The sequence below is a fragment of the Artibeus jamaicensis genome, unplaced genomic scaffold, assembly GCF_021234435.1.
Source record: "Artibeus jamaicensis isolate MK-2021 breed Jamaican fruit bat unplaced genomic scaffold, CSHL_Jam_final contig_467, whole genome shotgun sequence".
NCBI classification, from domain to species: Eukaryota; Metazoa; Chordata; class Mammalia; order Chiroptera; family Phyllostomidae; genus Artibeus; species Artibeus jamaicensis.
Genome location: NW_026521845.1, coordinates 8,197,625 through 8,213,684, shown reverse-complemented (window position 1 = coordinate 8,213,684; position 16,060 = coordinate 8,197,625). Strand labels below are relative to the sequence as shown.

The 16,060-nt window shown below is 40.3% G+C and overlaps 1 protein-coding gene across 14 annotated transcripts in view; it reads left to right on the top strand.

Annotated features, from left to right (window-relative positions):
* Positions 1-15,811, top strand: part of ESRRG (estrogen related receptor gamma) — a 507,715-nt gene extending 491,904 nt beyond the window's left edge. For all 14 annotated transcript variants that reach the window (XM_053667349.1, XM_053667344.1, XM_053667342.1 and 11 more), the window contains 2 exons: positions 2,071-2,340; positions 11,866-15,811. In XM_053667349.1, the coding sequence (XP_053523324.1) occupies positions 2,071-2,340; positions 11,866-12,110 (515 nt within the window). In that variant the 3' untranslated portion in view covers positions 12,111-15,811. The remainder of the gene's footprint in view (positions 1-2,070; positions 2,341-11,865) is intronic.
* Positions 15,812-16,060: the final 249 nt, after the last annotated feature.

Sequence of the window (16,060 nt, the reverse complement as noted above, 5' to 3'; positions counted from 1 at the left end):
TCCTAGGTGACCGTTTTCTTTTTCATCCATTTGCCTTACAAAAGAAGTTCCTGTAGAGTCCCTTTCCTTGAATTAAAAAATTTTAGATATGTAAGACCTCTTTCTCTTGGGACAGGGGAACAGAAAACAGAGCAATATTATGCGTTTGTTTGTATGTTTTTTTGTTTGATGTGAGTGTAACTGTCTCAAAACCAAAAGCAAATGGAGCTAAACCTCCTCCGATAAAAATCAGTATTTTTTGTGTTTTGAATGCCTGTTTAAAATGATGTCAATTGTTATAGCTAATTTTATGAGGATATTTACTAATACAACCCCCTATGGAAAAGACAAAAAAAAAGAGAAGGGAAAAAAGACTTTCACAGCCAGTCCAAAGGAAGACCCATCAGGTAATATGACAGCAGCTTGATAAACAATGAGACAAATGCCTTTTAAAGACAGATACCTGAAGTCCCCCTTAAGTAAAGCTCGACCAATCCCTCTTGCTGATTTTATTAAACACTTCTACTTAATGGGGCCAAATGGCAAACTACTGGTTATCACCAAGAAGCCAAGACGTGTCTTCCTTTCCCTTACTGTGCTGTCATTCTTAATAGCACAGGGGATATGAACAAGTCAATAAGGATAAAAATGGGGACAACAGTGACCATAGCAAGAGCCTATGAAGGTGGGGCAGCACCGAATAAAGTCTAGACAGGGAGTAAAAATAAATTGTATAAGTTGTGTTATCCGAAAATTCCCTCTTCTGTAGAACTGCTGGTGGCAGTACCTTAAATCGTGGCCATTGATTGTCCTCAAAGACTACAGGAGTGGTTGGTTGGTTGGTTGATTGGTTAGTTGGTTACCATTAAAGTCCCTGGCATAACCTTGGAAATGAAGCTGAACTTTCAAAAAAAAAAAAAACTTTTTTTAGGACTCTTGGTAAAAGTATGTCACTTACTATCAGATTTATTCACTAAGACCTTACTCTTTAAATTTCTTTTAGAATTTAGATCTGGTTCCTCTAAGTCATAGATACATCTCTTCACTCTAAGTGAGGCTTACTTGTACTATTTCATCACTTTCTGTTTAACCTCATTTTCATATATATATCTATGTGTACATGTATTTGCATATTTTCTCAAGCTCAGGAAGGACTATAAGCATGCATGTGTAAATGTAGATGAGATTTTTAGTAAATAATTGAAAACAGTCATCCAGATATTTCAGATAGAAATAATGCCCAATGCAGCTACCCTTACTGAAGGCATATTATAAATTTGTATCTTGTCAAATGTTTTTTTTATATTTTCCATGAAAAAAATATGGTACGAGTAAATGATCTGCTTCAAGGTGAGATAGCCAGTAGCTTCCTGGGGCCAGTATTTAAATTCAGTTCTGACTCTGCTCAACCTCTCCACAAAACCCCGTTGCCCCATATTTAACTTTTTAAATAACTGGGACTTAATCCTAAGAACAAACTTGCTTTTCTGCTCGGTAAAGAGGCCAGGGTGCTAAGTACTCCACTCTCTATTATACCAAAAAAATCACTATTTTCAAAAGGAACTCATGTGAAATATTGCTGTGGACAATGTATTCAATTGCAAAGGCATTCGTGACTATTGTAGAGAAATGTTTCCAAATTTCACTCCTCTATATGACCTACATTATTTGTTTTCCTTTATTTTTTTGGCTCTTTATAAAGAAACTTTTTTGTTTATCAGTGCTAGTTTTTAGACATGAGGTTGTGGAAATGCCAACTTCCTATAAGTCATTAAGACTTCAGCCAGAAAAACCAAGTATAGTTAACAATTCCATCATATTTTCCCCTCCAGTACAAGATAGAAAACTACTTCTCTGCTGAAAGTTCCCTCAGCCCAGTCTATAAAGTATTGGGAAAACACCACCATGTCGGAGCTGGTTGGTAACTTTTACTTTGCGGTTCGCAGAGTGATCAGGGGAAAATTTAAGAGCGTCTGATCAAACTCGCATAATTTTGAGTCCAAACACAGAGGCCGCCCCCCCTGTGAAACTAATGTGTCATTGTGAAATTATGGCTTTGGAGTAACTGGATCTGCCCGTCTTCCCACGTAGGCTTCTCCACGCTGTCCCTGGCCGACCAGATGAGCCTGCTGCAGAGTGCCTGGATGGAAATCTTGATCCTGGGGGTCGTGTACCGATCTCTTTCCTTTGAGGACGAACTTGTCTATGCAGATGATTACATAATGGATGAAGACCAGTCCAAGCTAGCAGGCCTTCTTGACCTAAATAACGCTATCCTGCAGCTGGTAAAGAAATACAAGAGCATGAAGCTGGAGAAGGAAGAGTTCGTCACCCTCAAAGCAATAGCTCTTGCTAATTCAGGTCGGCATACTGACGCGGTCATTGTTCCATTTCGGAACATGTCAGTTTCACCCTCCCCCTTACCTTCTTCAGAGAGTTACTAGACCCAGCTGTAAATTCTTGTATGAAACAGCAAAATGAGCGTCATTATAGCTTTCGAGTGAAAAAGTTAAAAATAAGAACAATCAACTTAAGGGGAGTTATTCTTAGTATATTTGCCTATAATATTGAAAGCTGTGGAATTTTTGCCACCTTGTACATTTACTAATATGTAGAGTATGGCCATTCTCAGGACAAAATTAGCTCCATTGTCTTATATGCACAAGGGAAAACAAGTGTGAATTATAAACACGCGCAAACCGTATTTTCCCTTTAAAAGTGCAGATTTTGCAATTGGAAAAAATATGTGGTGGCGTTTCTGATTTTGGTTCTCCGTGAACACTGCTGTCTTACCTAGTGGAATCCTGTAAAGTCAAATTCGGCTGGGGGAGTGTGCTCCCTCTCAGAGGTGCTTACCGCTGACGTGGTGAGGGGTTAGAGTTACGGGAATAAACGGTCTTTACGCTTGTACTGAAACGTACTCAAGGAGGGAGCCGGCTCTGATAAGTAAAAATCGTTGGCGCTTTGTTGTTTCCCCCTTTGTGCCTTCCTGGACGCTTTCTTGTGGTCTTAGGTCTGTCTGGGCATTTGCATAAAGTTCCGGATACATCCCTCCTTAATGACGTGCCGATCATTAGATACCTGCTAGTCGATAGCGCGCTCTGATGCTGTGTACCATTGACAGCCACACCGTGCCTTCCCATCTGCTTTTGTTTTGACCCTATCTTTGAACTTTATCTTGGTTGCCGGCCAATAGTTTTCCCTTTAATTACAAGAAGGAAACTGTCAATAAAATCTGTTAAATGGGACGCAATGAGTGGCTTGAATGGGCAGACGGCTATTTGTTCAAATCCTGCAGCATTCAAGGTATTGACAGTTTGTTTTCTGGGGCCATATGTCACGATCAATCTCAGGCTGGGCTCAGCCGCGCTGAAAAATGAAAAACCAGATTGCTTTTGCTTAGTTGTGGATGACGACTTTGTGATTTGGCGCGGTCCTAGTGAGATGAGACCTTCTGCCCAAATTGCTCCCATGAGAGCCAGGGATGCGTGACTGTTTTTAGAAATAATTTTTAATTGATTTTGTAATTAACAGTTCATCTGCAATATTGATGCCTGAATCCTCGGACTGATGGGGGGAAATTGTTTTCCACAATGAAGTTGTACTTTCCTCTCTGTCTTTATAATGGAGTCCAGCATTTCACACTTTTATTTGTGGACGCAGCTTTCTTCCTCACGGCATCATTCTCTCCTCCTACTTCCCAGTGACACTGTAAAATGTGATTCGCTGTGACAAATGGCATTGTGTCACACACCCTCCGGAACCCCTGGTCCTGCTCCTCTAGAAAACCAAAGAGAGACATGGGGTTGGAATTTTCCAAGAATTTATTAATGTGTAGAGACTGCATTTTACAGCATCTCTTGTAATTGGATGAATGACTTGGGAAAGCATTTTTATTTGGTAATTATATAGAAATTCAAATTTAAACATTTACTTGGATAATTATGGAGAAAGTACAGCAAGCCAGTTTTGGTATCATTCATGTTTCCAATTGCCTTTTTCGATAATTAACTAATCATGAATGCTGAGCAATGCTAAGATTTAATCATCAAAATTGCTGAAGACTTTATAATGTGAGAAGTTAAGATGCAGACTTTCTGGATGCGGATTAGGATTTAGGGTGCCTCGGTGGCAACATGTCTGATTCTGTCATAGAGAAGTAGAATCATTCATATTTTTATAGATAAACGCTCAAACCCTGCACACTCTTCTCTTAGGAGGAGGAAGTGACCTACTTTAGACTGGTGATAAGAGGTTATTGAAAGAACTAGTTAGTACGTTTTTCTTGTTTCAAGCCACAAATAATTAACAAGCCCCCCGCCCACCTTTTCCCTTCATTATAGTACTGAGTAATATTGCTTTTTCTAAGAAAATTTCACCTTGTCACAAAATTTTCCCTCCTGTTATTTTAAGTCTTTTCGCCTCTCAATACCAATAGCAACTCAGCCAGCATCCATAATAAAGAGAAATGAGTCAGGGCTGTGAGCTCTAAGTGTTTATTCCTACGTGTGCCCCTCCCCTGTGCTGTTTAAATACGGTCTTTCTCTTCCCCTCTCACCTGCAAGCTTCACCATTTTACTTGGGGTGCATGACTCAGAATGTCATTTTCTCTGATACTGTACAGGACACCACTCATTTCTTTTTTTCATTCATTTTTTTTTTTACCATTATTGAGAAGACAGTGATAAAGTTGTAGATTTGATCTTGCTTAGATCCAGCGATTCTTAAGCTACTCATAAACACATCCATATGAAAATGCTGTAATACGATGTCTGGAGACCCTAAAAAGCTTATAGATTGTCTTTGAGTATTTAGAAATTTCAGATCACCATGAGTAACTGTGTGTAAAAAAAATCTATTTCAGTGTCATTTATGGATATCTTGGCGTCCCTTCTATGGCTGAAGGTGTTCACCACCATTGCCTCATTAATCTAAATTTCTGCTTATTTTAAACATCTGTCTTTATTCAATAATTATAAATGTTGTGCTTATACTCGGGAAACAGAGAATTGGCTTCCTGATAATTGCTGTCATATTTTTTGTAGCTTTGTTTTTGTGGTATGTGAATTCAGGAATACTTACACACCAGAACGCCAGTGGAAGTATAGTCCCTATCTTCAGGTATATGCCCCCCCCCAAAATATATATATATATATATATATATATTCCATGAACTAATACTGTACTCCTTACATGTAAATATTTGAAAACACTCAGTAATTGCTCCAGTTAATTTTGAAGGTAAAAAACACAAAACTCGGAGGCTTAAACTATATATTCCTCTGTTCTTTGCTTTTGGCTCAAATCTGCTATCACTGTTTGAGTCATTTTAATTTGATTTAATATAGTATATTTGGGTTGTTTTTTAATGTAGTGCAAGCCTTACATTTCATACATATTTATATTTCAAATGTGTAAAACGGTAAAAACTAGTTCTCCAATGCTTTTTTTCATCATAGTCACTGTTCACGATGCACTGACGTAGTAGAGGAAATACTGACTTCAGGTGTATCTATGATTCCAACCTGGGTAATAAGCATATAGAATATGTTGCCATTGTTTTTTCTGAGGGTGGCATAACAACATTTCCCTTTACTGGTCTTAAGATAATGAGCATTCCGTTACCAAAGGTCATTACCGTGGTACGGATCATTGATGACCTGGGGAACGCTGAAAGATGTACCACCCAAGTTGGAATCAACATTCACTTAGTGAATATAATTATCTTTATCACTTCCAATAAATGGAATTAGGAAGCTCCTAGAAAAATACAAGCTGCCTCTCAGAGGCAGAGAGAAGGCCTGGAGTACTTCTAAGGGAAGAGAAGGGGACCAGCAGGAGAGTCTCATTTGGTGAGATACATGTAACCATGATAACAATAATTGGGGATTTGTGCAAGAAGCCTGCAGGAATGAAATGGGGGACCAGGGGATGTTCTGTGGCTCACCATTTTATATGGATTCTGTGTAAGAGTGAGTGGTGTAGCGCTGTAAATGTAAAATTCTGGTTTCACAGCCAGAGCCGGACACCAAGAGAACAGCTTTCCTGAGACAGCAAGTTTCAGGAAATCAGGAGTTCTAGCCATGGTTCAGCACAAAACCAGAATTATTGTGACTATTTTTAATATTAGAAATACAACTTCTCTGAGTTAGCAAACACCTAGAAGTTATTTAACCCAACTCCCTACTTGATGCATGAACAGTGGCCTTGGTAGTTCCGCCAAGTGTTTCTGCAGTCTTGATGGGAATTCTCCTTGACTCACTAATGTCTAGAAGGGATCACTCACTCCGTGAGCAGTTTCTCGGTCCCTCTCTATCTCCTTCACCATTTTAACATGAAACACAACACATTAAACACACACACACACACACACACACAGAAAACAAATATGTAGCTTAATGAGCATATTAGTTTCCTACAGATGCTGTAACAAATTGCCACAACCTGGTGGCTTTAAACCACACGGATTTATCCTCTTGCAGTTCTGGTGGTCAGAAGTCCATAATCGGTTTCACTAGGTTAACGGGTCCGTAGGGTCATGCCCCCTCCGGAGGGCGTCTGTCTGGGGACAGCCCCCAGCCTTGTCTGTCCAGCTTCCAGAGCAGCAGGCCTGTCCTTCCTTGGCTCGCGGCACCTTCCTCCGTCTTCCAAGCCACAAGTGTGGCCTTTTCTTCAATGGCTTTGAAGCCTTTTTCTTCCTTTACCTCCTGCTTATAAAAACACTTGATGTCGCCAAAGGTGCAGTTTTCAGCCTCCCACAATGAATATGAACAAAAGTGAGGTCAAGAAAGAAACATCTGCAAGGCATCCCAGAAATCCCTCCCTGCCCTCAAGAGTAACCACTGTCCTGACTTCGGTAGCCATCAGTCGTTTGTGTCCGGCGGTTTCATTTCGAGAGGTGTATCCCCAGGCACAGTAGTTGCATCTTGTCCATCAAAAACCTTTAAAAAAATTCCTTATGGAATTTTTGTTCTCCTTTCATCTAAAAGTTCCTCTTTCATTTTTTTTTCCTGTTGAAGGAGTGTGCCCTTGGTAGATTGCACACTCTAGATGTGATTCATGCAACTTCCCTGCCCTTTGCATTTCATGCAAATTAGCGTCTGGATCCAGAGACTTGATTGGACCGGGTTCTATGCCTGTGGCACCCACAAGTGGTGCGTTTACCACCAGGAAGCACGTTCCATCTGCCTGTCTCTCTGTGATGCTCATTACTTATGTCTCTCCATCACTGGGGGTTGCAAGATGGTGATATGTAGTTTTACCATTTCTTTTTTTCACTCAGGAGTTGGGATATTTATATAAAGTGACTCTTTTTCTCATCCTTATTTTGTTACCAGGGATACACAGGAAAGGTAGGCCAAATGCTTGATTTTTCTCTTTATTTACGTATTCTCAAGATAAAGAATTGGCGCCCTATTTTTTTTAATGTCATTAGAAGCACACATATTTAAACATACTCAATGGATTTCAATCAACTGCAGTTATAATCCTTTTTCAAGCTTGAATGGTCACATTTGGGGTCAGTTTGGAAGACAGGTGCTGATTTTCTTTGGTGTTGGTGAAGTTCTACTCTGGGCCACCCTTCAGGTGAGCTTCTGGTATCCTTTTGAGTGACTTAATAGTTTAATAATGTCCTTCCTGTGCCGTATGACAAGGTGTTCCATGCTCATCTAAAATATTTCCAGACCGGGGTCTGGAATCCAATTATAACCTGGGTGCTAGGTTGCTCTTGACTCATTGCCAACATCCCTGGATTGGGCAGTCATCCTGGGCCCCTTCAGAGGACAGAGGTGGGGACACAGACACGCACACAATGATCTGATGCTGTGTATGTGTGTATCTTGGGGACACCTTGCCACCCAGTTTTTATGTAGGTGATGTCTCTGGGTTTTCAGTTTTGCCATCGATTTCTCTCTTGATCTCTTGATTGTCACGTGCAGATTTAGAGAGTTTAAAATATTTTTTAAGATTTTATTTATCTTTAGAGGGGAAGGGAAGGAGAGCGGGAGAGAAATATCAATGTATGGTTGCCTCTCATGCATCCCCTGCTGGGAACTGGCCTGCAGCCCAGGCATGTGCCCTGACTGGGAATCAATCCATGGTTATTTGGTTCGCAGGCCCGCACTCAATCCACTGAACTACACCAGCCAAGGCAGGTTAGAATATTTTGCTGCCCCTACTGCCATCTTCCCTGAGTCCACTCTTCCTACTTTGAATCAGAACCTTATGGTCCACAACTTCTTTTTTAAAAGAAGTACCAACTCCTCCATCCATCAAGAGCCCATGGGCCGCAGCCTCAGCCAGCACCCCAACTTGGGGCAACCCAGGGGTCTCTCTCTTAGACTCCATCTGCGCTGCACAGAAACTTCTGAGACACAAACTCTCTTTTAGAGAGAAGCTTTATCTCCTTTGTCATGTCCATCATACTGTGTTTCGCTCCTTTAGTGACTGGAGAAAGTCACATTCCTTTCGGCTCCCACCTCAGAGAGTAAAACATTGGAAGTTAATGAATTGATTCTATGTTATGATTAGGAGTTGAAGCTTCATATATGGGTGATAATATATCTATCATGTATCCTCTAGTTATCTTTTGAAATCTTGACTTTCTTAAAATAGCATTTGTTTGTCTTACTGTCTAGTTCAATAGTTCTCAACCCTAGCTTGGCCAAAGAATCACCTAGATTTTAACAGAAACTGATGTCCTAATTCAGCCCCAATTTTCTGATTTTCTGATTCAAGAAGTCTGGGCTTGGAAGCCTAGGCATATGAGGTTATTTTTTTTCTACATGAATACTGGCACTATTTCTTTTAGAAACATAGAGTTAAAGAAACTATCACCAACCACCAAAACTAAATAATTATATAAATGAATGCCAGTTCTACTGAGTCTGGCATAAATCTATAAATTTAGCCTGAAGAACAAAACAAAGATTAAAGCTACAGGGCCAGAACTTGAACCAGGACCTCTAATGGAGATTAATATTTTCTTCAGCAGTCTGCCAGCTGAATCACGGTCTAATTAAACAGTTCAGATTTAGTGAGTTTGCATTTAAAGTATTAGCAGATCCGAGAATGGCTAAAGCTAAAATGAGTTAGAATCTTTCTCTGCAAATGGGAAGTTAAATTATCATAGTAATTTGATTAAATCATTTTTAAATCTCACGCGCTAAATCACAGCCTTTAAAGAATAGTTTGAAGTCTTAATTGCTGTTTGTGAGCGGATCTCCCTGCTATTTGTCCCTGCCTCCTTTCCTGTGACATCCTATAATACATCTCCTGCTGGGCCAGACTGGTGGGGAAGGGAGTCTCCGCTGGGGGGAGGGGCTGAGCGCCCGCCGCTGACTTCCAGCATTTAAAGGTCTGCCTGGTAGAAGAAGGGAAGGTCCCCTGTATAGTCCCAGTAACCGGGACTGAAGTTTGGAAGTGGGAGACAGATTTGGAAAAATATGGAGATGTTTCTAATAGTTAGCTCTGTTTTTGTCGAGTAGAATGCTCTCCCCACATAGAACTGGAAATGTCTTCATCAAAGACTTGTACAGGGGATTCCTGATGAAGGTAGAAGGGTGAACGGGGTGAGTTCAGAGGACAGTTTCAACTCATTTTTTTAAAAAAGGGAAAGAAATGTCACGTACAAGGTTATAAATTCTGGCAGCACTCTGTGATGGGAAGAAACCTGAGGCTAAGCCGAACTCTGACCCTTACCCCCACTACCAGGTGACCTGTGGGGCAGCTGGGGCACAAAACCAGGCAGTGGCCCTACAGTGTTTATCAGAGGCCTGGCCACAAACAGGTTCTGAATACCAGGTGTATTTGTTATGTTTGTTCTGCCTTTTGGGGGCATTCTGCTTGGAAAATACTTTGTTTTAATTTTGTCTATAAAGAAGACCATCTCTGTTTTCTCACCCTTTTATCCACCTCTGGTATTTCTCAGAGTGCTAACTCTTAGTACAAGGACAGGTTGGACAAGTCCCCCTCGCCTCCGTTCCCTTACCGTACGAGGGCAATTTTTCGTGTACCTGGGCATTCACCGCTGTGTGTGTCCCTGCCACCATTTCCCCTCAGACAGCATGTAATGCAAAAACAGAGGCCAGGATCAGAGTATGTAGCTGTCACCTCTGTGACTATTTTTGTCACTAATATTACCAACCCTCAGACACACTGAAAATCACGTGTGCTTGTTTTAAAGACAAGACCCGTAGGAAGTGGATGGGATTACCATTCATCCAGGAACCGTACTGGAGAGACTTGGAGAAAGCAGCAGTCTGTAGGGAAAGACCAGGTACAGGCTGGAGTGTGCCTTGCATTCCACTCCAGGGCCCCACTATGAACGTTGCCCTCGTGGAAGAATTCCTTCTTTTGGCTCCTTCAGGCAGGAATCAAATTCTGAGCAGTTAATACTTAAAAAAATGGTACCCCAGATTACTCAAAACTCTCTCAAAGAAATGTGTCACTAGAACCACCTAACGTAAATAGTCATACTTCACCAATAATGCAGTCCAATGATTCCAAATGACCACGTAAAAGAACAATGAACAAAATACAAAGACAAGTTCAAAACATATTACCACCTGCAGTGGCCATCAAGCTTTCGCCCCAGCTGGTGTGGCTCAGTTGGTTAGGCCTTGTCCACAAACCACAAGGTCACTGGTTCAATTCCATCAGCACAGGCCTGGCCTGCGGGATTGCTCCTCAGCGGGGGCACGAAGGGGGCCAGTCTGTGCTTTTCTCTCACATCAGTGCTCCTCTCCCTCATTTTCTCCCTCCCCTCCCCTCTCTCTAAAACAGAAAGGAATTTAAAAAACTCGAAAAAACCAGCATTCAAGCTTTTCATTACTTTGCCGTAATTTTTATCGTATGTTTAGCCACTTGACATTAAATCACATTTCCTCTCTCTTTTTGTCATGTGACCTGACGTTTAAATTATATGAAGGATTAGACTAACTATGTATATCTTAGAACTCAGCCATCTCCAAGAACCAGAATTATTAAACATGCAGAATCCCCCCAAAGACCCCATTATGTGTAATTAACAGATAAACTGTCATCAGAATCAATAAAACGTGCTAAATGATTCAAACTTGTATATAATTAAGTGTCTGGTTTAGAACTAGAGCTGTAAGTTTTATCCCCCCCCTTCCCCACCCTCTCACATTTCTTGCAAGAATAATGTGGGGACCCGGTTAACCCTTTCCTTGCCTGATCGAATTCGATTTTTAAATTAAACTCAGACCTCGTTAATGGAAAGGCTTTATTTGTGTATCATTGGAGAAGCAGACTATGTAAGGATCTTTTAAGGACCTCAGAAGAGTCCCCTAAAAATTCTACAACTGAACACGGTGTTAGATTCAGGGTGTTTACATGGGATTCTTAAAATCTTGGTCATCAGTGTTTTTCTTTCCTTTTGGGAAATACGAGCTTTTTCAGGGCAAGGTCCGAATTTTAAACAACTTTACTTCCACAGCATGGAAAGTAATACTTATAATAGATGGCCTTTCATAATTGTTGAAGGAATGAATAAATAGATGAATGATGTAATGACTACAATAGCCAAGATTGTAATCTGTTCAAAGAGAGGCTTCTCTCGCTCAGTCTTGAGAGACAGAGAAAAAAACCCCACACTTTTAAAATAATAGATCTTTTGTAATAACTCCCATGTTCTAAGCAAGCACTGCGTATTATCTACTGTTGGGAAATTTAGACAGAGTTAGGAAAGGTGAGGCTCCGAACGCATCGCAGCTGAGAGCTTAGCAATGTTCAGGAATAACATTGAATTTTCACAACGCTGTGATACGTAGGTTTTTGTGATTGTTAGCGTTCATCACACTCTCATGCGTAGGTTGTATCATTATTAATAGTGCGGTTTGTGTTTTTTGCCTTCCGGTACAGACTCCATGCACATAGAGGACGTGGAAGCTGTCCAGAAGCTCCAGGATGTCTTACACGAGGCCCTGCAGGATTACGAAGCCGGACAGCACATGGAAGACCCTCGGCGGGCCGGCAAGATGCTGATGACGCTGCCCCTCCTGAGGCAGACGTCCACGAAGGCCGTGCAGCATTTCTACAACATCAAACTCGAAGGCAAAGTCCCCATGCACAAACTTTTTTTGGAAATGCTGGAAGCCAAGGTCTGACCGAAGGCCTCCTGGGCCTCCTTCACCTGCACGCCGGAAAAGGGGAAGCAAACCCGAGGGTGATGTCGAAGAAACGTAGAGTTTAGTCAACACCATCAAAAATCAACAAAGACTGCGCTGATAATTTAGCAGCAAGACTATGAAGCAGCTTTCAGATTTTTCCATATCTTCCTGATGAATTTCTTTCTACCTGATCTCATCTTTTTTTTTTCATTTCTCTTCCTCTTCATTTTTTTCCCTCTCTTACTTCTCCTTTCCCTTAGTTTTTGAGTTTGACTTTCTTGATTATTAGTTTTCACTCTCCCTTCCTTCCTTCCCTTCTCCCTTCTCCTACTTTCTCTCTTCTCAGCCTTGTCTTTCTTCTAAATTTTAAATGGCTCTAATTGTAAGAAAATTTTTCTTCTTTCCTTTCCCTTCCCCCCTTCCCTCCCCCTCCCTCCCTCCCTCCCTCCCTCCCTTCCTTCCTTCTGCTGCTGAACTTTTAAAAGAGGTCTCTAATTGAAGAGAGAAGGAAGCCAGCCCTGCCAAAGGATGGAAATCCATAATATGGATGCCAGTGAACTTATTGTGAACCATAACGTCCCCAATGACTAAGGAATCAAAGAGAGAACCGACGTACCTAAAGTACAGTGCAACAGAAGCGAATTGACTGAGTGCAGTATTAGATTTCGTGGGAGCGGCCTCTAATGAGACACCTTAGGCAACGTTGTTGCATCGTTGCTCCGCTGCTTCTTATCATTGCTTTCCCATCTAGATCAGTTACAGCCATTTGATTCCTTAATTGTTTTTTCAAGTCTTCCAGGTATTTGTTAGTTTAGCTACTATGTAACTTTTTCAGGGAATAGTTTAAGCTTTATTCATTCATGCAATACTAAAGAGAAATAAGAATACTGCGATTTTGTGCTGGCTTTGAACAATTACGGACAATAATGAAGGACACATGAATCCTCCTGAAGGAAGATTTTTAAACAAAAACATTTTCTTTCTTCTTACAAATGGAGATTTTTTTTGTACCAGCTTTACCACTTTTCAGCCATGTATTAATATGGGAATTTAACTTAACTCAAGCAATAGTTGAAGGGAAGGTGCATATTATCACGGATGCAATTTATGTTGTGTGCCAGTCTGGTCCCAAACATCAGTTTCTTAACATGAGCTCCAGTTTACCTACATGTCCACTGACAGAAAGGATGAGATCATGCCATCCGTGACTCTGGGGAGTCACGGGTACGAGTGCTGCGCATGGAACCCAGATCCAGAGGGGTTTGAGAGGTGCGCCTCTCGGCCCGGGAGGTCCAGTTGCCATACAGTCCCTAACCGCCCTGCCACGGCGGTTAGGGGTGAGTTCCTGCCTGTTTGTGAAGTGACAGACCTTCCCCCCCCTCCCCCAAGGAGCTGTGAGCCAGTATTCACTTAAGAGGCAATAAGGCGAATGCCAGAATTTCAACAACAACAACAACATCATCGTCCTCAAGGGCGACAGACGCCTGACCAAATCCCAAAACCTATCCACATGAGTTGATTCATTTAGGAATGTTCGTTTCAATTAACCTGCAGTTTCGCCAAGCGCTAAGCCGATAGATCTGCTTTTTTCAACCAGTTATTGCCACAGCAAGAAAGTCAGTCAGGTTCCAGACTGTGAAGAGGTGTAATCTAATGAAGAAATCAATTAGATGCCCCCCGAAATCTACAGTCACTGAATAACCAAGAAACAAAGGAAACAAACAGTAACCTCCATCAGATGCTATACCAATGGACCAGTGTTAGTAGCTGCTCCCTGTACTATGTGAACAGTCTTATTCTATGTACACAGATGTAATTAAAATTGTAATCCTAACAAACAAAAGAAATGTAGTTCAGCTTTTCAATGTTTCATGTTTGCTGTGCTTTTTCTGAATTTTACGTTGCATTCAAAGACTGTTCGTCTTGTTCTTCTTGTGGTGTTTGGATTCTTGTGGTGTGTGCTTTTAGACACAGGGTAGAATTAGAGACAGTACTGGATGTACAATTCCTCAGGAGACTACAGTAGTATATCCTATTCCTTACCAGTAATAAGGCTCTTCCTGATAATAATCAAGAGATTGAAACTCCAAACAAGTATCCACTATGAAACAGATACACATCAAAATCATAATAATATTTTCAAAACAAGGAATAATTTCTCTAATGGTTTATTATAGAATACCAATGTATAGCTTAGAAATAAAACTTTGACTATTTCAAGGATATAGATAAGTCTAATTTTTAAATGCTGTATATATGGCTTTCACTCACTCATCCCTCCGATGTTGTTATTAACTCGCTCTGTGTTGTTGCAAAACTTCTTGGTGCGGATACGTCTCCAAAACTCTTGCTACTTTGTGTGCTTTAAACAAAATACCTTGGGTTGGTGTTTCATCAGCCCGATGCTAGAAATACTGTGTATCTATCATTAGCTATACGGGAATATATTGTAGATTGTGGTTTCTCAGTAGAGAAGTGACTGTAGTGTGATCCTAGATAAATCATCATTAGCAATTCATTCAGATGGTCAATAACTTGAAATTTATAGCTGTGATAGGAGTTCAGAAATTGGCACATCCCTTTAAAAATAACAGCAGAAAAAAATCCAACTCCTGGGACATAAAAAGGTGCTGATTCTATAAGATTATTTATATATGTAAGTGTTTAAAAAGATTATTTTCCAGAAAGTCTATGCAGGGTTTGAGTTGCTACTATTCAAACACAGTATATAGAAATAAAGTATACACAATATAGACATCGTTTTTACTGTATCACATTAAAGTACTTGGGCTTCAGAAGTAAGAGCCAACCAACTGAAAACATGAGATGGAGATAGGTGGGAAAAAAAAGGAAGTACAATTTATAGCTTTCAGTTTAAGGGAAACATAAATAGGAAACACAACTAACATGCAGATTTCAGAACTGCACGGAACTGCACGGGCTTTTCGGGCAAATGCTCATCTTAAACCTCACTCGAGGTAAGTTTTTTCAAGTTTCAAGCAAGACCCTTGACTTAATGTGAAGTTTTGGAAAGTTTTAAAGGTGTATGTTTTCGCCATGAGATTTTAATTTTTATTCTTCTTCTTTTTCGGTTTGTTCTTATTTAAAGCAATATGATTGTGTGACTACCTGCTGTTACACTTGTGTTTCAATCAGCTCAGATTGTTGTATTTATTCCACTATTTTGCATTTAAATGATAACATAAAAGATATAAAAAATTTAAAACTGCTATTTTTCTTATAGAAGAGAAAATGGGTGTTGGTGATTGTATTTTAATTATTTAAGCGTCTCTGTTTACCTGCCTAGGAAAACATTTTATGGCAGAGTCTTATGTGCAAAGATCGTAAAAGGACAAAAAAAAATTTAAACTGCTTATAATAATCCAGGAGTTGCATTATAGCCAGTAGTAAAAAGAATAATAATAACAATAATAATAATACTAATAAAACCATGTCTATAGCTGTAGATGGGCTTCATATCTGTAAAGCAATCAATTGTATATTTTTGTGATGTGTACCATACTGTGTGCTCCAGCCGATGTCCATTTGTGTAAATGTATTTATTTTATATTGTATATATTGTTAAATGCAAAAAGGAGATATGATTCTGTAACTCCAATCAGTTCAGATGTGTAACTCAAATTATTATGCCTTTCAGGATGATGGTAGAGCAATATTAAACAAGCTTCCACTTTTGATTGCTCTTCTGCATGGTGTGTCTTTATTCACCCCCCCCCCACCCTCCCACCCTCCACGAGAGAACCAAGTCAACCAAGACTGCCCTTCGCTGCTTCCCCTGAAAGAGTGTCTCGGGAGTACCTCTTCCCTAAAAATAAAGCAGGAGTTTAAATAAGAGCTATATAAAGGCCTGTCAGAATGAATTCTAGGGTGCCAAGAAGCATTTTGCATATTTAAGAGTATGCAAAGTGTCTCGTGGCACATTAGAA